At 47.3% G+C, this 22,164-nt stretch overlaps 2 protein-coding genes across 31 annotated transcripts in view; one reads left to right on the top strand and one right to left on the bottom strand.

The window, feature by feature from the left end:
• FNBP1 (formin binding protein 1) overlaps window positions 1-6,470 on the bottom strand; it is a 157,042-nt gene extending 150,572 nt beyond the window's left edge. For 24 of the 29 annotated variants that reach the window (XM_034929268.3, XM_034929270.3, XM_057303116.2 and 21 more), the window contains exon 1: window positions 6,151-6,470. In XM_034929268.3, the coding sequence (XP_034785159.2) occupies window positions 6,151-6,174 (24 nt within the window). In that variant the 5' untranslated portion in view covers window positions 6,175-6,470. The remainder of the gene's footprint in view (window positions 1-6,150) is intronic. The other 5 variants (XM_055117121.2, XM_034929278.3, XM_034929276.3 and 2 more) reach the window with 2 other exon arrangements.
• Window positions 6,471-15,963: 9,493 nt separating this feature from the next.
• The window catches only part of GPR107 (G protein-coupled receptor 107), an 87,827-nt gene continuing 81,626 nt past the window's right edge, over window positions 15,964-22,164 (top strand). For both annotated transcript variants that reach the window (XM_008975931.4, XM_008975930.4), the window contains exon 1: window positions 15,964-17,199. In XM_008975931.4, coding sequence (XP_008974179.1) covers window positions 17,059-17,199 — 141 coding nt within the window. In that variant the 5' untranslated portion in view covers window positions 15,964-17,058. The remainder of the gene's footprint in view (window positions 17,200-22,164) is intronic.

The following is a 22,164-nucleotide window of genomic DNA, read 5'->3' as shown; positions in this document are numbered from 1 at the left end:
TGGGAGGCCGAGGCAGGCGGATCACAAGGTCAGGAGATCGAGACCATCCTGGCTAACAAGGTGAAACCCCGTCTCTACTAAAAATACAAAAAATTAGCCGGGCGCGGTGGCAGGCGCCTGTAGTCCTAGCTACTCGGGAGGCTGAGGCGGGAAAATGGTGTGAACCCGGGAGGCCGAGCTTGCAGTGAGCTGAAATCACGCCACTGCACTCCAGCCTGGGCAACATAGCGAGACTCCGTCTCAAAAAAAAAAAAAAACAAAAGAAAAAGGAGCAGTAGAGGCCAGGCATGGTGGCTCACACCTGTAATCCCAGCACTTTGGAAGGCAGAGGCGGGCGGATCACTTGAGGTCAGGAGTTTGAGACCAGCCTGGTCAACGTGGTGACACCCCATCTCTAGTATGAAAAATACAAAAATTGGCGGGGCATGGTGGTGGGGGCCTGCAGCTACTCAGGAGGCTGAGGCACGAGAATCACTTGAACCTGGGAGGCAGAGGTTGCAGTGAGCCGAGATCGCGCCACTGCACGCCAGCCTGGGTGACTGAGCAAAACTCCATCTCGAAAAAGAAAAAAGAAAAAAGAGCAGTAGAAGAGCTAGGGACGATTGTTAACAGGGTTCTCCAATTTAGCATTCAAGGGCAGTAAGAAGAGGTAATAATTCTCCAATACCTGGAACTGTTAATAATTTGTTACTTTAAGATTAAAAAACGTTGAAAATTTCGACACACTAGGGAAAAAAATTCAACACACTATAAAGTGTTCTTATATAAACATATGTACACATATCATGCCTAAGTAGAATGAACAACAGAGAAGGGATAATTTTTCAAACCCTACTTTAAAGGCAAAAAAGGTACTTAGACTGTGTATTTGGGGGCAGAAAGGATATGGAAAATCTCTGTACCTTCTCAATTTTGCTATGAACCGAAACTGCTCTAAAAAATAGTCTATTTTCCAAAAAGATACCTAAAATTATATATATTTTTTACAACTGCCGAAGTGCAGAAAGGTGTTATAATTATCTTCCCATTATTTTTAAAAAGCAAATGTTAAAACAAAAGAAAAAAAGGGATTTATTCATTTATCCAATAAATATTTATTGAACTCCTACACAGAGTCAGGCATTGTTCCCAGTACAGTTGGTAGACAATCCTCACACGGCTGCCTCTTGAAAGTGCACACCACGATCAGGGTCAACATATTCAACAGTTGAATGTACATTATATGCCTAGCATGGTTCTAAAAATCACGGGTAAAAAAAATTACATACAATCGGCCGGGCGCGGTGGCTCACGCCTGTAATCCCAGCACTATGGGAGGCCGACGTGGGCAGATCACGAGGTCAGGAGATCGAGACCATCCTGGCTAACACAGTGAAACCCCGTCTCTACTAAAAATACAAAAAAATTAGCCGGGCGTGGTGGCGGGCGCCTGTAGTCCCAGCTACTCCGGAGGCTGAGGCAGGAGAATGGCGTCAACCCGGGAGACGGAGCTTGCAGTGAGCCGAGATCGTGCCACTCACTGCACTCCAGGCTGGGCGACAGAGTGAGACTCTGTCTCAAAAAAAAAAAAAATTACATACAATCAACACAGGTGGCTCTTTTTTTTTTTTTTTTTTTTGAGACAGAGTCGCTCTGTAGCCCAGGGCGGAGTGCAATGGCGCCATCTCGGCTCACTGCAACCTCCGCCTCCCGGGTTCAAGCGATTCTCCGCCTCAGCCTCCCGAGTAGCTGGGATTACCTGCGTGGACCACCACGCCCGGCTAATTTTTGTATTTTTAGTAGAGATGGGGTTTCACCATCTTGGTCAGGCTGGTCTCAAACTCCTGATGTCGTGATCTGCCCGCCTCGGCCTCCCAAAGTTCTGGGATTACAGGCGTCAGCCACCACCGCGCCCAGCCCACAGGTAGCTTCTTACTATGCTAACCAATATGCATTATTCAGGTTTCTCTGTTCTCTTTCTTGTACATACTTCATTTCTCATTAGCACCAGAGCAAATAAATAAAGATGACAGAGAGGATACTAGGAGGCAGCAAAACCAGGTTCTGTCACTGAATAATTTGTTAGCTGCAAAGAGAATAATTACGAGGAAGGCTTAATTTTCCAATGGATTTATTCATACTTCACACTAATGAGCAAGCTAATAAAAAGCTGAACTAACACTTCAGTAACCTGTCACTTCCCTCAGTAAGTAGGCAAGAAAAAAAAAAAACATTCAAACGTAAGCAACTCTTGCTTTGCCATTTCTCCAACAACCAGCCACAACTTCAACAAGTCAGTGAACATATTTACCTTACTAACACTGCCTTTTTAACAAGTCTTGAGTAAATGTATTTTGGTTAATTTTACATACAAACATTTTTCTTTTGACTCTGATGTTACAAGCTAGAGGTAAAACCTACTTTCTATGCTTCCACGTAGATATCTTTCAATGTATATAATGTAACTTACAACAGATTCAGACTGGTGTCTTGTGCACACCATAGTTGTTCAATAAAAATTTTGAAAATTGATTAAAAGGCAATGTTATGAAGAGCTATGTTATGAAGAGCTGTAAACTATTTTATTATAACCCAATCACTTCAAAATGGCCATGTAAGCCTGGGCGAGGTAGCTCACACCTGTAATCCCAACACTTTGGGAGGCCGAGGCGGGCAGATCACTTGAGATCAGCAGTTCGAGACCAGCCTGGCCAACATGGTGAAACCCCATCTCTACTAAAAATAGAAAAAATTAGCCAGGTGTGATAATGCACACCTGTAGTCCCAGCTACTCAGGAGGCTAAGGCAAGAGAATCACTAGAACCTGGGAAGTGAAAGTTGCAGTGAGCCAAGATCGTGACAGTGCACTCCAGCCTGGGCAACAAGAGCGAAGCTTTGTCTCAAAAAAAAAAAAAGAAAGTTTATTTCTATGGAGGGGTTAAAGAAAAAGTAAAAAAGAAAGAGGAAGAGAAAGGTTTTACTCCCTCTACAAAGCAGGATGTGGCTTAGGAGCAGGTCTTCAGTGTAAAATGCACGTTAGAAACCTGTAGTTTCTAAAAGCCTGTATTGATTTTAACCTGAAGTCCTAAAATGTATGTAAAATCTGATAGTATTTGTGAAGGTCCCTGAAAGCTGCAACCACCTGTTACAAATAATTCATGGCCACCCAAACCATAGCTCTTTCTCCATCTAGAAGAATAATTCTGCCAAGTTCGGCTTGAGCGCCCCATCATTATCTCATTATACATGTGCATGATTCCAAAGCCACCATTCAAGGAAAACCCTTAATCACTGCCCTCCGCTGGGCTACCCAATGTACCGCACATCACCAAGTCTCTGACCACTGGAGAAACTGGGGTTTACTTTTCATAATCCTTCATTATTCTAGTTTTTTTAAATCTCAAAAGCTACTAAGCCTTATACATCTTTGCATTTCACCTGAAAACTTAGATTTTGCATTTCTCTTAGTAGCACAATCATGTGTTCATTCCTTTTCCTATATTAAACTGTAAGCTACTCAAAGGCAAATGCTGGTACTCATAAGAATGTCTTTTTTAACGTCAAGCGTGGTGGCTCACGCCTGCGATCCCAACACTTTGGGAAGCTGAGGCAGGCTGATTACCTGACTTCAGGAGTTTGAGACCAGCCTGGCCAACACGGCGAAACCCTGTCTCTACTAAATACACAAAAAAATTAGCTGGACATGGTGGCAGGCGCGTGTAGTCCCAGCTACTTGGGAGGCTGAGGCAGGAGAATCGTTTGAACCTGGGAGGCAGAGGCTGCAGTGAGCCGAGATCACGCCACTGCACGCCAGCCTGGGCAGGCAACAGAGCAAGACTCCGTCTCAGAAAGAAAAAAAAAAAAAGAATGTCTTTTTAAAAACTCCTCATTGCCATACACTTGCATATATAGAACTGTTAACTGATTCATTCTTCCTCATAAAATTGTCAAGTGAAAAAATTACAAATAGTTCACATCCTTCTTTAAAACTATTTTCCAATTATTTTTATTGTAGAAAATGTCAAATATATATACTAGAAAGAATAGTGTAATGAATACTTCTGTACTCAGCATTTGGCTTCAATAATGGCCAACTCTGTCTCACTATCTCCCATCTACTAACAACCCAAATTATTGTGAAGCAAATCTAAGATTTCATATCATTAATATTTGTATATATTCCAGTTCCCATTTATTATTTTTTTCTTTTTTCTTTTCTTTTTCTTTTTTTTTTTTTTTAAGAGGAGGCCTCTCCAGATATTCCCCAAGCTGTTCTTGAACTCCTGGGCCCAAAAGATCCTCCCGACTCGGCCTCCCAAGGTGCTGGCAATACAGGCCTGAGCCACTGCGCCCGGCCTCTCTCATTTATTTTCAATCACTCCTAACCCTGCCTTCCTTCCCACTTCTCCACCCTCAAAAAGAAATGTACAGAATAATGCAGGCAATTGCCGCTGTTTTAGCAGTTTTGCTCATAGCCACTGCCTCTCTTTGGAATTATATTCTATCCCATTCACCAACATCACTGAACTGTCCACCAAGGTATTGTGTTCGGTCCCTATTTCACTCAGAAATATATTGTACATTTTCCCTCCATAATTCCATCCACCTGTCTGAACAAGTGAAAAAAAAATTGTGCCACAATTTCTACTGTCTTGACAAAGATTACTTCTGATTTGCTTCCCCACCCCAGATAAGCTAAAGAGAGCTAAAGGGAGTGGAAGGATTAGAAGAGGAAAGAAACTTCAATACGGTACTCAAAGTGGTAGATTTTGCCTAAACTGGTGTGTGCAAATATTTTAAACTATTTTATTTTCAAAATGGATACTTGTAAACATCAGCGGAAATTTTGTCATGAATCCCTTTTAGGCAGAAGATGTTTATAAAATGAATTATCTTAATTTAAGGGAGCGATTGCCCTCAGGATTTTGGTAGTAACAACTGTAGCTGCTTCTGTACCTAACAAATGGTTATGTAAAAACAATTAAAGCAAAAGAAAACAAAACAAAAACAAGGGAGGATGTGCTCTGTTTCTGTAATTGCTCTAACCTTGTTTTATTTTGACATGAGATTTCTTGGCCTCATCTCAGATAGCAACACCACCCTACACTTTCTCCTCCACACCCTTTGCAAATAGAATTCCAAAAGGTAGTGCAGGCACTTCAGAGTTCATCCTGGGAAATGGCTCATCTTGAGGGCATTTCAGTGCAGTAACTGAGATTTCGTCTACTCCTTCCCGGGCCGCTGCACTGCCCATCCCCTGCCCAGTGATTTCCCCAGGAATCCGGGGACGGCAGGAAAAGAGCTCCATCCACAGCCAGCCCCTCGCCTTTCCGGGGACGGCCCTCAGCCCTGAGGGCTGCCCGTTTACCGTGCGCATCCCCCGGCCAAGCATCCCCGCGAGGCGCCCCTCACCGCCAACTTTCCCCACTGGAAACTCTTCTCCGAGCAACCGTTAAAGATCATTGACCCCGCGAACGCCTCTTCCTGAGGTAGATCACGTAAGATCTCTCCCTAACTCCCACTTTCCCCTCCAGACCAGACGTCGCAGTGCCCACATCCCACTCAGGATTGAGCTACCCCGAAAGAACAAGTGCGCCCGGAGCCGCCACGGGCCAGAAGTCCTCGCCTCCAGAGCGAAGACCGCACTCTCGCCCCAGCACCCCAAAACCCGACCCCCGGCGCTCGCCCCGGCCGCCCCGCCCCCGGGGAAGTGCCCGATCCGCCAGCGCCTCCGCGGAGCCAGGACAGAACTCGCGGCCGGGGCGCCCCGAGACCCAACGCAGCGCCGCGCAGCCGGGGCCTCCACGCCCCCACGCCCGGTCCCGGCCCTCTCCGGGCATCCGCGGCTCGCCCCGGGGGATTAGGGCTCGGCCCGACACACACCGTCCGCTCCGGGGCGCCGGGGACAGGGAGGCCCGCCCGCGCCGTTCCTCAGGCCGCCGGGGACCCGCACCAACTCCCCTCGCCCCCAAAGGACAAGCCGGCCCGCACCTCCTGCTCGGGCCAAGGCCGACGAGGGGGATTGGAACCCCACCTCCTCCCCAGGCCGCGAGGACCCCGACCAGCGCGCCCTCGCCTCCGCCCGGCAGCGCGGCCCGCGCCCCCTCCCCAGGCCGCGGGGAAACGCAGCGCGCGCCCCGCATCTGCCCGCTGGCCCAGCCCCTCACTCACCCAGAGCTCGGTGCCCCAGCTCATGGTGCAGGGGACGCGAAGGGGCGCTCCGCGCGGCGGGCGCGGCTCTCTGGTGCCCCTCCCCGGCGATCCCTTTGCCCCCCGAGATCCCCGCGACGGCGGAAAGCCCGGAGTCCGCGCGGCCTCCTACGGCTCGCAGCTCCTCGCCCGGGGTCTCCTCGGCGGCTCCTCCTCCCCGCCGCTCCACAGCAAAATGGCCCGAGGAAGCAGCAGCCGCGGCCGCCGCAGCGCCCGCCCGCCCTACACCCGGAGAGCGGGGGAGGGGCGGGAGGGGAGGGGCGGGGCGCGGGGGCGGGGCCGGTCTGACAGCTCGCGCACGCGCGCCCGCCCCACCCCGGCCCGGCCCCCTCCCCCGGGCTCCCCTGGCCGGGTCGGCGTCGCCCTGGGGTCCGGAAGGACGCGGAGGGAGGTGTGAGGGACGGCGGGACCCGGATCCCTAGGACTCCCCCAGCCAATCTGGTAATGACTTCTTAGTGACCACTGTCTGCTCGCAGTACTAGCGCTTGCCTTGGAACGCGGCAGGCCCTGGGATCACCGATGCTCCGCCGCGGTCTGAGATCGCTCCCCTGCGCGTAGCGCCGCTCTGGATTTAAGGACAATACTTTCCCCTGGCAGCCATGCGCGCCGAGCAGAGTCAGCCCGGGAGGCTCTTTTCCCACCGCCCGAGGGAAGCCCGAGAGTCCCGCAGGCTGGCGCGGTGGGAGTGGGGCGGTGGTAACTGCGCGCTGTGCGAATAGAGACGTCGAGGCAAGTGCGACGGCCTCGAGTGGCTAGGGAAAGAATCCAGGGGCGTGCACCCAGTGATTTCCAATCTCTGAAACCAGTGATTTCCACCTTGTTCAGCCAAGAAACTCTCAGGCGTGAAATCACGTTACCGCCTAGTGGGTAAAAGCAAAGGCGTGGGGTACACAGATAACTTGTTTGGTTCAAATCCAGCCTCCCGCACGTGCTGGCCGGGCGGAGGCGGACAATTGCTCCACCTCTGGAAGCGCAGAGCGCAGTCCACCAGATGGAGGCAAATAACGCGTCCATCTCACTGCCCGGCGGTGAGGATCAGGGGTGAGCCAAGGCCTAAGGTTGGTAAACCCAGCGCTCATTTTATCAGCAGACGGAATCCCTCTCTATATATCCAAAGGTCTGCACAAATGTTCCTGACAAGCTATGGAAAATGTTTGGAATTCCAACTCCTGAATCACTAGCCCTTTCCCCACAGCTTATCTTTCTCCCTTGGTTAATGCTAGTACTGGATCCTTCTCTGAGTAACCGTGCGACTCCCAACATGGGCCCCCAGTTAAAAAATATTTTACGATAATGCATTTCTCCAATCCTACCTCACCATTTTCAACCTGCTTATCATTCTCCTCCATTAAAAGGTGGAGCTAACCCGGGTCTGGTGGTTCACGCCTGTAATCCCAGCACATCAGGAGGCCCAGGCGGGAGGATGGCTGGAGGCCAGGAATTTGAGACCAGCCTGGGCAACATCGCAAGACCCTGTCTCTACAAAAAGAAAAAAAAAAAGCTAGCTGGGCATGGTGGCATGCACCTGTGGTCCCAGCTACTTGGGAGGCTGAGACAGGAGGATCGCTTGAGCCTAGAAGGTTGAAGTTGCAGTGAGCCATGATGGTGCCATTGCCCTCCAGCTTGAGCAACAGAGCAAGACCCTGTCTCAAAAATATTAACAATAATGAATTAAAGCCGGGCATGGTGGCTCATGCCTGTAATCCCAACACTTTGGGAGGCAGAAGTGAGTGGATCATCTGAGGTCAGGAGTTTGAGAGCAGCCTAGCCAACATGGAGAAACCCCGTCTCTACTAAAAACACAAAAGTTAGCTGGGCGTGGTGACAGGGCGCCTGTAATCCCAGCTACTCAGGAGGCTGAGGCAAGAGAATCGCTTGAACCCGGGAGGCAGAAGTTGGAATGAGCCAAGATTGTGCCACTGCACTCCAGCCTGGGTGACAGAGCGAGACTCTGTCTCAAAAAATAAAATAAAATGAATAATGAATTAAGAGGTAGAGCTACAAAACAAAAAAAAAACCTCTTGCAGATAAACCTCCAACTCTACTTCCTTTGTTGGGCAGTTATAATAAATTTAAGTTGTCAAAACTGTTTTGGTCTGGCTTTTTTCAGTTACAACCCTCCCTTCCTGCCCACCCCCATTCTTGTGTCTGTATAAATATTTTGCTCTCAGTTACCAGGTCTGAGTTCTCTTTCCTCCAGAGACTGCTAGATATATAACAATGAGAACGGCCAGCTACCTATCTCCTAAGGCATATTAATAGCCAGAGTGAGTTGGAGGGGGAAATTCAAACAATGCTGCACAGTTTAGTCTGCTAAAATTTGGAAATGATACATGCAATGCAGGTTTATCTAACAAGACATTGCCTCAGTAATCACCTTCCTGCCAGGGCTTGACATTTTAGTCAAATACAATGATCTAATCTTGACCAAGTTCTTGGAGACTTCTCAAAAACAGTGACCACTTGTGAAAATACTCTAATCAAGAAGTAAAACAACCTGCTGCTTTAAAGAGGAGAAAGAGGAAGAGGAAGGGACAGCAGAAGAAAAAAAGAGACCACATGAAGATGAAACTTTTTAAGACGAGTAAGCAGGAGATTGTTAGTTATAGGAAGGAACCCATTAAAAGCTGCCGCTGAACTCTATGGATGTGAGTTAATTATACAACACTGCAAATATCTTTAACTTCATTAAGCTTTGGCAGTAACTGGAAAATGCTTGAAAGTGTCAGAATCTTCAAAAAATAAAGGAGAGAGACACCAATGATCATGAAGCCATGAGATAAAATGAAATAAGCCAGCAGAAAAAAGGCTAAAATATAGCACAGTATTTTTTAGGAAGAACTAAATCCATTTCAGTTTCCCTTCAGAGCAGGAGGAAGTGATTCTAAGACAAGGAAGTATCCCCATTAACAAACTACTGTGACCTGACCTACTTAGGAATCAGTTTTCACCAGGGGTACTCTAAACTCTATGTAAACGCTGATATTATCTAGGGGGTTAATCTGGGTTGCATATACTGGTTTCACCTCTCAGCAAAATCTAGGGAACACTGATTTACAAAATTATGATCTTGGTGTGATATTACAAAATATATATTTGGTCTTCAACCTTGTTTCCTGAAGTATAGCTCCTAAAATCCTTAAAAACCCCAAAATAATGTATTTTTATATACTAATGAGATGACTGATGGCTGACAGTCCCTAAGTATTAGTACCTCAAGATGGGACTGGTCACCATAAAGACCATAAAGATTAGAGGTGTGGGACTTTTATCTGCACCCACACTGTCACTCCAACCTCCGGGGACTGGGGAGAGGCGCTGAAAGTTAAGTTGTTCAGTAATGGTCAATAGCTTAATCAATCATGACTACATAAAATAAAGCCTCTATTAAAACTCCAAAAAACAAAGTTCTGAGAACTTCCAGATAGCTAAACACATAAAAGTCCCTAGAGAGTTGGCCGGACGTGGTGGCTCACGCCTGTAATCCCAGCACTTTGGGAGGCAGAGGCAGGCAGATCACCTGAGGTCAGGAGTTTGAGACCAGCCTAGCCAACATAGTGAAAGCCCTGTCTCTACTAAAAATACAAAAAAAAAAAAAAAAAATTAGCCCAGTGTGGTCGTGGGTGCCTGTAATCCCAGCTGCTTGGGAGACTGAGGCAAGAGAATCGCTTGAACCCAGGAGGCGGAGGGTGCGGTGAGCTGAGATCGCGCCACTGCACTCCAGCCACTGTACTCCGGCAACAGAGTGAGACTTCATCTCAAAAAAAAAAAAAAAAAAAGTTCCTAGAGGGTGGCATGCCCAGAGAGGGCACAGAAGTTCCACTCTCCTTCCCCCGTACTCCATATATCTCTTCATCTATATCCTTTATAATAAACATGTTTCCCTAGGTTCTGTGAGGCACTGTAACAAATTAAACCCAAAAAGGAGGACTTGAGATTTCTGATTTATAAACAGTTCGTCAAAAAGACAGATCACATAACCTAAAACTTAAGATTGACACCTACTTGGGGTGGGGGGCAGTCTTGAGGACCAAGCCCTCAACTTGTGATATCTGACACTATCTCCAGGTATATGGTGGCTGAGGCAGGTGAAGTGCGAGGCTGCAGTGGGCCGTGATTGCACCATTAGACTATGGCCAGGGTGACAGCAAGACCCAGTCTCTAAAAAAAAATAAAAATTAAAAAAACACTAAATTAAAGGACACTCAGCTGATGTCCACTACAAAATTAATTACTTGGTTGGTGGTGGGAAGAAATCCCAACACATTTGGTCACAAAAGTCCCCTATGTTAATTATTAAGTAAAAAACAAAACAGCTGGGCGCAGTGGTTCACACCTGTAATCCCAGCACTTTGGGAGGCCGAGGAGGATGGATCATGAGGTCAGGAGTTCGAGACCAGCCTGGCCAACATAGTGAAACTCTGTCTCTACTAAAAATACAAAAATTAGCTGGGCATGGTGGCGCACGCCTGTAGTCCCAGCTACTCGGGAGGCTATGGCAGGAGAATCGCGTGAACCTGGGAGGTGGAGGTTGTGGTGATCCAAGATCGCACCACGGCACTCCAGCCTGGGCAACAGAGCGAGACTCCATCTCGAAAACAAAAACAAAAACAAAAAACCCTGTAAGTTTATGTTTTTTTTTTTTTTCCTATTCTCAGTGGGGGACTCAAACATGTTCCACTGAATAATCTGATCACATGGACAGTATTAGCAATGAAATAAGGTATCCGGTCAAACAGAACAGAGACCCTGTATAGGTGGCTGTGTGGTTAGAGGCAAACAATTGTATCAGGGCTTTTTGGCAATTCTAACCCTGCTTGCAACTAACTAATAAACATCTAATTCAGGATCTTAGGTGGACAGATATTTATATAGTTGTAGATAGATATGAGATTTTAAAGCAGATAGGGTTTTGAAATTGTTAAATTGGGATCCCAGTGTTCCACTACTTATTAGTTGTGTGGCCTTCTGCAAGTTACATTATCTGAGCTTCAGTTTACTCATTGAGAAGACAGGGATCTTGGCCAGACGCAGTGGCTCACGCCTGTAATCCCAGCACTTTAGGAGGCCGAGGCAGGCGGATCGCTTGAGCCCAGGAGTTCAAGACCAGCCTGGGCAACATAGCAAAAACCCATGTCTACTAAAAATACAAAAAAATTAGGTGTGGTGGTGTGCCTGTAATCCCAGCTACTCAGGAGGCTGAGGCAGGAGAATCGCTTGAACCCAGGAGGCAGAGGTTGCAGTGAGCCGCGATCGCGCCACTTCATTCCAGCCTGGCGACAGAGCAAGACTCCATCTCAAAAAAAAAAAAAAAAAAAAAAAAAGACAGGGATCTCATAGGTTGTCATTAGTCTGAAATGAACGAACTGGGGTTAAGTACAGTCTTTGGTGTTAGCCAGATTTGGATAGTTCTGTCCAGACAGCTATAGAGAGCTTTGGCTGAATTACTTTCCTTCTCTAAGCCTCAGTTTCCTTTTTTTTTTTTTTTTTTTGAGACGGAGTCTCACTTTGTCGCAGTGCAGTGGCGCGATCTCGGCTCACTGCAAGCTCCGTCTCCTGGGTTCACACCATTCTCCTGCCTCAGCCTCCCAAGTAGCTGGGACTACAGGCGCCCGCCATCACGCCCGGCTAATTTTTTGTACATTTAGTAGAGACAGGGTTTCACCATGTTAGCCAGGATGGTCTCGATCTCCCGACCTCGTGATCCACCCGCCTCGTCCTCCCAAAGTGCTGGGATTACAGGCGTGAGCCACCGCGCCCGGCCCAGTTTCCTCTTTTTTTTTTGAGATAAGAGTCTGGCTCTGTCGCCCAGGCTGGAGTGCAGTGGTGCCATCTCCGCTCACTGCAAGCTCCGCCTCCTGGGTTCAAGCCATTCTCCTGTCTCAGCCTCCCGAGTAGCTGGGACTACAGGCACCCGCCACCATGCCTGGCTAATATTTTGTATTTTTAGTAGAGACGGGGTTTCACCGTGTTAGCCAGGATGGTCTCATCTCCTGACCTCGTGATCCGCCCGCCTCGGCCTCCCAAAGTGCTGGGATTACAGGCATGAGCCACCACTCCCGGCCAGTTTCCTCCTTTAAAATGGAAATATGGCCATGCACAGTGGCTCACGCCTGTAATCCCAACACTTTGGGAGGCCAAGGCAGGCAGATCGCTTGAGACCAGGCATTCAAGACCAGTTTGAGCAACATGGAAAAACCTCGTGTCCACAAAAAATAAAAAAATTTGCCAAGCATAGTGAGGTGCACAACTGTAATCCCAGCTACCCGGGAGGCTGAGGTGGGACAATTGCTTGAGCCTGGTAAATTGAGGCTGCAGTGAGCCTTGATCATGCCACTGCACTCCTGAGAGCGAGACCCTGTCTCAAAAATAAAAAAATAAAATAGAAATAATGCTACTTTAAAGGTTATTGTAAAGGTTGAAAGAAAGGTGGCTTATGCCTATAATCCCAGCACTTTGGGAGGTGAAGGTTGGAGGATTGTTTGAGCCCAGGAGATTTAAACCAGCCTGGGCAACATGGCGAAACCGTCTCCACAAAAAAATACAAAAATTAGCCCGGCACGGTTGTGCTTAGCTACTTGAGGGCTTGAGGCAGTAGGATCGCTTGAGCCTGGGAGTTGGAAGCTGCAGTGAGCCGTGATTGCACCACTGCACTCCAGCCTGGGAAACAAAGTAAGACTCTGTCTCAAAAAAAAAAAAAAAAAATTAAAATTAAAAGAAAGAATATGTATAAAATGTTTAGCACATAATATACACACAAGTATCAGTTCCCTTTCCTTTCCTCCTGTTTTCTGGAGGATTTTTACTTATTGTAGAAAATAAAGCAATCCTTTCAGCATTTTCTTTTTTTGTGTGTGTTTTGTTTTTCTTTTTAGAGAGGTCTTGCTCTGTTGCCCAGACTGGAGTGCAGTGGCATGATCATAGCTCACTGCAGCCTTGAATTCCTGGATTCAAACCATCTTCCCCAGTAGCTGGGAATACAGGCCTTTAAACATTTCTGATGCAGCAGGACCGCCTGCCTGAACTTACAGTTGATTGGTTGTCTACTGGTGAAGAACTACTTCTAATGAAATTCTCAGGATTTTTTCTTCTTCAAAATAACTTGTTTTTAGCTTAAAATTTCCAACTTCTTTTGCATTCGAACTACTTACTAGGGACTCAAGAAAGCAATCAACTGGAAAAAGTGAAGTAGGATAAAACCAGGAACTCCATGGTGAGTGAAATGCTAAAACTGCAATGAATTTTTACAACGAATAATCCAATTCCCCTGTAAAGATGTACATAAAATCAAGAAAAACTGCCTGTCCTGTGGCTGAGCAAGTTATACACTAGGGTCGTCAGGTTGAGGAGTAATTTTGAAGTTTCTCTCCAATCCACAGGACTCAAAGTGTGTCAGAGCCTGGCTTTTCCATGATCACTTTCTACAAAAAGATGCACTTGGAGGCATTCCCGACACCCCAAGAAATGCATGAAAACTTTAGCTGCAATCCTGGAAGAAATGGTGTTTCAAGTCAAAGAATGAAAAGTAGCATTTGACTTCTGAATGTATTGCTAGGCCCCAATTTGACCACTAGTTTCCTATACTGTCTTAACAGAGGCTTTTGGTTTGCAATATCAATCAACTCTTTTTTTTTTTTTTTTTTTGACAGGGTCTTGTTCTGTCACCCAAGCTGGATAAAAGTGTCATGGCTTACTCCAGTGTTGACTCCTGGGCTCAAGCAATCCTACCACCTCTCTGCCTCCTGAGTAGCTGGGACTACAGGTGCGTGTCACCATGCCTGCTAATTTTTGTGGTTTTTGTTTTGTTTTGTTTTTGAGACAGAGTCTTGCTCTGTCGCACAGGCTGGAGTGAATTGGTGCAATCATGCTCGCTAAATTTTTTTTTTTTTTGAGACAGAATCTCGCTCTGTCACACAGGCTGGAGTGCAATGGTACAATCTGGGCTCACTGTAACCTCCGCTTCCCAAGTTCAAGCAATTCTCCTGTCTCAGCCTCCTGAGTAGCTGGGATTACAGGCATGCGCCACCATGCCTGGCTAATTTTTGTATTTTTAGTAGAGATGGGGTTTTGCCATGTTAGCTAGGCTGACCTCAGCCTCCCAAAGTGCTGAGATTACAGGCCTGAGCCACCGCCCCTGGCCTAATTTTTGTATTTTTTGTAGAGAAGGTGTTTCACCATGTTGCCCAGGCTGGTGGCAAACTCCTGGGCTCAAGTTATCCACCAGCCTTGGCCTCCCAAAGTGCTGGGATTACAGGCATGAGACACCAGCCAGGCCTATCAAGTCTTTTGATAAGAAAAACAAATGGCAATTATACTTTCTTAAACTGGAGACTATTAACACATTAATTACTTAAACGAGTTCTGAAAATGTCTAAACCGATATCAAATAATTATTTAATAATAATAGCACTAGATTCAACACTACACATTCTAGTAGCAACCTTAAGCTGATCCTGAAAAGTTAGAGAAAATAGTCCAGGCAGGGTGGCTTACGCCTGTAATCCAGCAATTTGGGAAGCCGAGGTGAGCAGATCACTTGAGGCCAGGAGTTCAAGACCAGCCTGGCCAACATGGTGAAACCCCATCTCTAGCAAAAATACAAAAATTAGCTGAGCATACTGGCGCACACCTGTGGTCCCAGCTAGGGAGGCTGAGGCATGAGACTCCCTTGAACTGGGAGGTGGAGACTACAGTGAACAGATGTCACACCACTGCACTCAGTCCTGGGCAACAGTGTCTCTGTCTCAAAAAAAAAAAGGAGAGAAAATAGAAAAATAAAATGTACTTGACTAAGAGAGTAAGGCTAAAAGCCAAGCTTAGGAGATCAGTCTTTCCAGCCCCTGCAGGCTTTTTCAGTCAATACCTTAAAGTGTAACGTCCCTTTGAAAATGTTGCCAGGAGAAGCAGGCATAACTTGTTCTGTTACTCAACCTGTCTGTTTCCAGTCACAGCATAATGATTATGCAAATAATCTTTTCTTGAAACTATGAAATCACATGGCTAAATGTAATTGTCAAGGCAGCAGTTTTCTCAGAATTTAAGAAGTAACTGTAGAGAAAATGCTCCACAATGTCTTTGTAGTCAGTTTTCCCTCATTCTTATTCCTCTCAATTCCAAAATAATGACTGGCACAATACAGCTTTCAAATATGTGAAAGAAGATATCCTCTTAAACCCCTGGACAGACAGCACTGGTATGACCCTATGTAGGTCACATGATAATACCCAAGTATAGAGAAGCAAGGAATCCTATGAACCCAGTTTTAAGCCCTTATAAAACTGTTGTCCAGAAACTAAGACAAAAGTCTCCTATTTAAAACTATTTTAATGTTTCATCACTATTGTATTATAAAATGGGATTAAGATTCTTACCTGATTTTTTTTTATTGAGACAGAGTCTCACTCTGTCACCCAGGCTGGAGTGCAGTGGCATGATCTTGGCTTACTGAAACCTCCGCCTCCCAGGTTCAAGTGATTCTCCTGCCTCAGCCTCCCCAGTAGCTGGGACTACAGGCGCGCGGCCGTGATGCCCCGCTAACTTTTATATTTTTAGTAGAGACGAGGTTTCGCCATGTTGCCCAGGCTGGTCCCGAACAACTGACTTTCAAGTGATCCGCTCGCCTCGGCCTTCCAAAGTGCTGGGATTCAGGCGCGAATCACCACCCTGCCAGGCCTCATTTCGTTTTTAGTACAGTATTATATTCAAATTTAAAACCAGAGATTTTCAAAGATGACACTTAACTTTAAAAGATAAAAAGTACTCCAAAGCAGGTTGGGCGCAGTGGCTCACGCCTGTAATCCCAGCACTTTGGGAGGCCGAGGCGGGAGAATAACTTGAGGTCAGGAGTTCGAGACCAGCCTGGCCAACATGGGAGAAACCCCGTGTCTACTAAAAATACAAAAATTAGCCGGGCGTGGTGGCGCAGGCCTGTAATTCTAGTTACTCCGGAGGCTGAGGCAGGAGAATCGCTTGAACCCGGAAGGCGGAGGTTGCAGTGAGCTGAGATCGTGCCATTGCACTCCAGCCTGGGTGACAAGAGCTAGACTCCGTCTCAAAAAAAAGAAGTTCCTATAATTTCTAAAAGAAGCAAAGAAAGTTTCCATACAGAATTAAGAGAAAAATGTTAAGACCCAGACTTGGGGTTGGATGAAATAGCATGAGGCAACAGAACACAGGAGTTAAGAGCTTCCGTGTGATTCCCAGCTCAAGCTGGAGCAAATGACTTATTTCTCAGAGCCTCAGTTTGCTTACCTCTAAAGTAGGAATAATGATAATACGTACCTCCTAGCTCATCAAATTGTTCCAAAAATTAAATACAACAAAAGGCCTAACAAATTGCCTCATAAGGGCTCAATCAATCGTATTATTGCAACCATTTCGCTTGTATTTGAGTGTGAAGCGCCTAGAAAACCACAGGACCCCTACGGCGAGCCGGGAATTTTTAGATATTTTCCTCCGAGTCAACGCTCAGTGAAATCAGTTCAATCAGTGGCCCGACACCGTGCGGCTGACACAGCTTATCCCCCGACCCTGAGGTCAGGGGTCCCCGGAGCCCAAGGTCGCTTCCAAAGCTCAGCGAGGCGGAGGTGCGGCCCGGGCTGGTCTGGTTCGGCCACCGTTGTTATGGCAACCGCCAATAGGTTGGCTTCATCTCTAACTGAAAGTCTGCACAGGAGGGGCCGATCGAAGGGCCCCGAAGTGGGCAGCACAGGCTCCTCGACGACTTCCTAGGTCGCAATCTCCAGGAAAACGACCACAGGGTCAGCGGAGCTAGCCGCCGAGCCCCGCTCCCTGGGCCCTTCCGGCGGCTGCGCCCTTTCACCCCGGAAGTGGGCGGGAGAGGAAGCGGCTGGTGATGCTGGAACAAACATGGCCGCTCTGGCGCCCGTCGGCTCCCCCGCCTCCCGCGGTCCTAGGGTGGCCGCGGGCCTCCGGCTGCTCCCAATGCTGGGTTTGCTGCAGTTGCTGGCCGAGCCTGGCCTGGGCCGCGTCCATCACCTGGCACTCAAGGTAAAGCTTGGCGAGGCCGGGCCGGGGGGCGGAGGCCGAGGCCACTCCCCCGGGTTTTAGGGTAACTTTGGCCCATTGGGGACCTCTGAGCCACTGAACCACTTCTTTGCCCCTGGCTGCGGCCTTTCACTGACAGGTGGCGGGGTCTGTGGGGAAGGCGGGTCTGGGCGGCGCTGGGGTCCTCGGGCTGACCGGCACGGGGCGGGAAGACTCGAGCTGAGGGAGGGGAAGGGGCTGAACTGTGGCGTTGCCCCCACGGACTCGGGAGGCTGCTCTTAAATCCCTGCTGGCTTGCCTGAATATCCTCACTCAGGGCAGCCCGATCGCTTTTCTCCTTTCTCCCCTCCAGCTTTTATGCTGGCTTTCCTTGTCCGCGGTCTGCGCTCTTCCGTGCCCTTGTACTGTACCGGCGGTTTGAAGGTACTTGGAACCTTAGCCTCAGTTTCCCATTTCGGTTTAGGGCGCTCTCTGGAGCGAGACTCTTCAGAAGGAATTTCAAATCTTGCTTAAAACACGTGACTGAGAATGTAAAGCCAGCATTAAGATGTGTCTCTAATCAAAGGGCCTGCTTTTTCTTCCTCTATCCAGCCATTGTCTAGGGAAGAGAGATTTTTGATAAACCTAGAATGATACCCTGGATCTTGTTTTGTAACTAGCAGAGAAAAGACCTCTAAGGCTGAAACGCACCCTAAGGTGGTTCAGCAGTTTACTATATCTGGGAAATTGTCCAGGTGCTGTGGCTCATGCCTGTAATCCCAACACTGGGAGGCCTATGCAGGAGGATTGTTTGAGCCCAGGAGTTCGAGACCAGCCTAGTCAACGTGCTAAGGACCCCCCTCCCCAAACCTGTCTCTACAAAAAATTAAAAATTAACCAGGTGTGGTGGCAAACGCCTGCAGCTTCTGGGGAGGCTGAGGCTGGAGGATCACTTGAGCCTAGGAGGTTGAGACTGCAGTGAGCCGTGATTACTCATTGCATTCCAGCCTGAGGAACAGAGCAAGACCCTTTCTCAAAACATATAAACAAAATTAGAGACATAGAAAAGTAAATTGTTATGACCCAAACTCTTGTACATTATTTTCATACCATACAGTCTTCTAAGAAGTGGAATTGTAGGCGGGGCGCAGTGGCTCACGCCTGTAATCCTAGCACTTTGGGAGGCCGAGGCAGGCAGATCACGAGGTCAGGAGATCGAGACCATCCTGGCTAGCACGGTGAAACCCTGTCTCTACTAAAAAAAAAAAAAAAATTAGCCAGGCGTGGTGGCGGGCGCCTGTAGTCCTAGCTACTCGGGAGGCTAAGGCAGGAGAATGGCGTGAACCTGGGAGGCGCTTGTAGTCCCAGCTACTCGGGAGACTGAGGCAGGAGAATGGCGTGAACCCGGGAGGCGGAGCTTGCAGTGAGCCGAGATCCCGCCACTGCACTCCAGCCTGGGCAACAGCACGAGACTCCGTCTCAAAAAAAAAAAAAAAAAAGAAGTGGAACTGTAGAAAGTTTGTCTTGTAAAAACACATTGTTTTAGCAAACTATGAAGCATTGTATTTTGTTAATGTAGAATTTAAAGAATACAGAATGAAATTAAAAGCCTGGCTTGACTGGGCGCGGTGGCTCACACCTATAATCCTAGCACTTTGGGAGGCCGAGGTGGGCGGATCACCTGAGGTCAGGAGTTCGAGACCAGCCTGGCCAACATGGCAAAACCCCTCTCTACTAAAAATACAAATATTAGACGGGCGTGGTGGCACATGCCTGTAGTCCCAGCTACTTGGGAGGCTGAGACAGGATAATTGCTTGAACCCGGGAGGCTGAGATTGCAGTGAGCAGAGATCGTTGTGCCACTGCACTCCAGTCTGGGCGAAAGAACTATACTCTGTCTCAAATAAATAAATAAATAAATAAATGCAAGCCTGACTGGATCCATACAACCATACTTTTTGGTAACAACTTTTGTTGTTTGTAGGTAAAAATTATCCTGATTAAAATGGTTCAATCACAGGGGTGGGGGTGGGGCAAGTGAATTTTGACTCTTTGAGAATCTGTTGAGAGCTGTAGAACCTCTCTCCAGAAAAGTGCATGTAGAAATGTAGACAAAACTTGGCCGGGCATGGTGGCTCACACCTGTAATCCCAACACTTTCAGAGGCTGAGGTGGGTGGATCACTTGAGGTGAGGAGTTTGAGACCAGCTTGGCCAACATTGTGAAATCACATCTCTACTAAAAACACAAAAATTAGCCAGGCGTGGTGGCAGGTGCCTGTAATCCCAGCTACTCAGGGGGCTGAGGCAGGAGAATCGCTTGGACCCAGGAGTAGGAAGTTGCAGTGAGCCGAGATCGAGCCCCCGTACTCCAGCCTGGGTGACAGAGCAAGACTCCGTCTCAAAATAAAGAAATAAATAAAATAAAATAAACATCCGAAGTCAGGGGTGTCCAATCTTTTGGCTTCCCAGGGCCACACTGGAAGATGAAAAGTTGTTTTGGGTCACACATAAAATAGACTAACAGTAACCATAGCAGATAAGCTTTAAAAAATTGCAAAAAAATCTCGTAATGTTTTAAGAAAGTTCACAAATTTGGCTGGGCGCAGTGGCTCACGCCTGTAATCCCAGCACTTTGGGAGGCTGAGGTGGGCGGATCACAGGGTCAGGAGATCGAGACCATCCTGGCTAACAAGGTGAAACCCCGTCTCTACTAAAAATACAAAAAATTAGCCAGGCGTGGTGGCAGGTGCTGGTGGTCCCAGCTACTCGGGAGGCTGAGGCAGGAGAATGGCGTGAACCCGGGAGTCGGAGCTTGCAGTGAGCCAAGATCACGCCATTGCATTCCAGCCTGGGTGACAGAGCGAGACTCCTTCTCAAAAAAAAAAAAAAAAAAAAAAAAAAAGAAAGTTCACAAATTTGTGTTGGGCCGCATTCAAAGCCATCCTGGGCCGCATGCATCCTGGACAAGCTTGTTCTGAGTTCTTGCCCAAGGAAATGGAAATCATTTGAAGAGAGCCTGTCAGAGCAGCAACTTTAGATTGTCTGTTTTGCTTGAGACTGAGTGAAATAGGATACTTGATCAGATTAGAGACCCATAATGGCAAGGATAACTTGAAGAGGTCACTGAGTACCAGGAGTATGCGTTGATCTCTTAAAACCTGGCTGCGCCTGGTAGCTCACACCTGTAATCTCAGCACTTAGGGAAGCTCGTTTGAGGTCAAGAGTTGGAGGCTGCAGTGAGCTATGATGGCGACACTACACTCTAGCCTGGGCGACAGAGCAAGACCCCATCTCAACAACAGCAACAAAAATTAGCCAGATGTGGTGGTGCATACCTATAGTCCCAGCTACCAGGGAGGCTGAGGTGGCAGGATCCCTTGAGCCTAGGAGTCAGAAGCTGTAGTGAGCTATAATGGCTCCAGCCTGGGGGACAGAGTGAGACCCTATTTCTTAAAAAAAAAAAAAAAAAAAAAAGACAAAGCAAAACAACCTTTTTATTGGGAGAATTTCCAATATACTAAAGCAGATAGAATAGTATAATGAACTCCCATGTGCCTGTCACCCTCAATAACCATCAACACATGGCTGATTCTGCCTCATCCCACATACATCAATTTCTGGTTCTTATTTTTTATTATTTTTAAAATTAGAAATGAGTCCTCTTGTATTTTTATTGTCTTACTCCATGCTACATTTTCCACCATTCTTCTGGCTTTCCCAGTCTTCTCACAGTCCATCTCTTTTGACTTTTCCCTATATTCCTTGCCTTTTTATTTATTAATTATTATTATTTTTTTTTTTTTGAGACAGAGTTTTGCTCCGGCACCCAGGCTGGAAAGCAATGGCGCGATCTCAGCTTACAGCAACCTCCACCTCCCGGTTCAAGCGATCTCCTGCCTCAACCTCCCAAGTAGCTGGGATTATAGGCATGCGCCACCACGCCTGGCTAATTTTTGTATTTTTAGTAGAGATGGGGTTTTGCCGTATTGATCAGGCTAGTCTTGAACTCCTAACCTCAGGTGATCCACCTGCCTCGGCCTCCCAAAGTGCTGGGATTACAGGCGTGAACCACTGCTCCTGGCTATTTATTATTTTTGTTTATTTTTTTAAAGACCTGTCAGCAGGAAATACTCCTTGCCTTTTAAGAACAACTTTATTGAGGTATAATTTACATACCATAAGATCACCCATTTTAACTGTATAATGCAATGATTGTTAGTAAGTTTACCGAGTTGTAAAGCTATGACCACAATCTAGCCACAGAACGTTTCTGTCACCCCATAAGATCCCTTGTGTTGGTTTAGAATCAATTCCCATTCCCACCACTAGTCCCAGGCAGCCACTAATCTACTTTCTGTCTCTATAAACCTGCCCTTTCTGGATGTTTAATGTAAGTGGAATCACAGGATGAGTAGGCTTTTTTTTTTTTTTTTTTTTTTTTAGACGGAGTCTCGGACTGTTGCCTAGGCTGGAGCGCAATGGCGTTATCTCGGCTCACTGCAACCTCTACCTCCCAGGTTCAAGCGATTCTCCTGCCTCAGCCTCCCGAGTAGCTGAGATTACAGGCACCTGCCACCACGCTCAGCTAATTTTTGTATTTTTAGTAGAGACAGGGTTTTGCTGTGGCAGCGAGGCTTGTCTCGAACTCCTGGCCTCAAGCAGTCCGCCCGCCTCGGCCTCCCAAAGTTCTGGGATCACAGGTGTGAGCCACTGTGCCCGGCCGATAGGCAGGCTTTTGTGCCCATCTTTCTTTCTTTCTTTTTTGAGCTTCATTCATTTTGTGCCATGTGTCAGTAATTCATTCCTTTTTACTGTTGAATGGTCTTCCAGCGTGTGGATATATCTTCTTTTGCTTAGCAGTTCACCAGTCGATGGATGTTTGGGTTGTTTCCACTGTTTGGCCATTATGAATGATGGTGCCATAAACGTTCACATTGCAAGGCTTTGTGGGACCATATGTTTTCATTTCTCTTGGATGATATCCAGG

The sequence above is a fragment of the Pan paniscus genome, chromosome 11, assembly GCF_029289425.2.
Source record: "Pan paniscus chromosome 11, NHGRI_mPanPan1-v2.0_pri, whole genome shotgun sequence".
In the NCBI taxonomy this organism is placed as follows: Eukaryota; Metazoa; Chordata; class Mammalia; order Primates; family Hominidae; genus Pan; species Pan paniscus.
The sequence above is the reverse complement of the archived record's forward strand: the minus strand, read 5'-3'. Positions and strand labels throughout refer to the sequence as shown.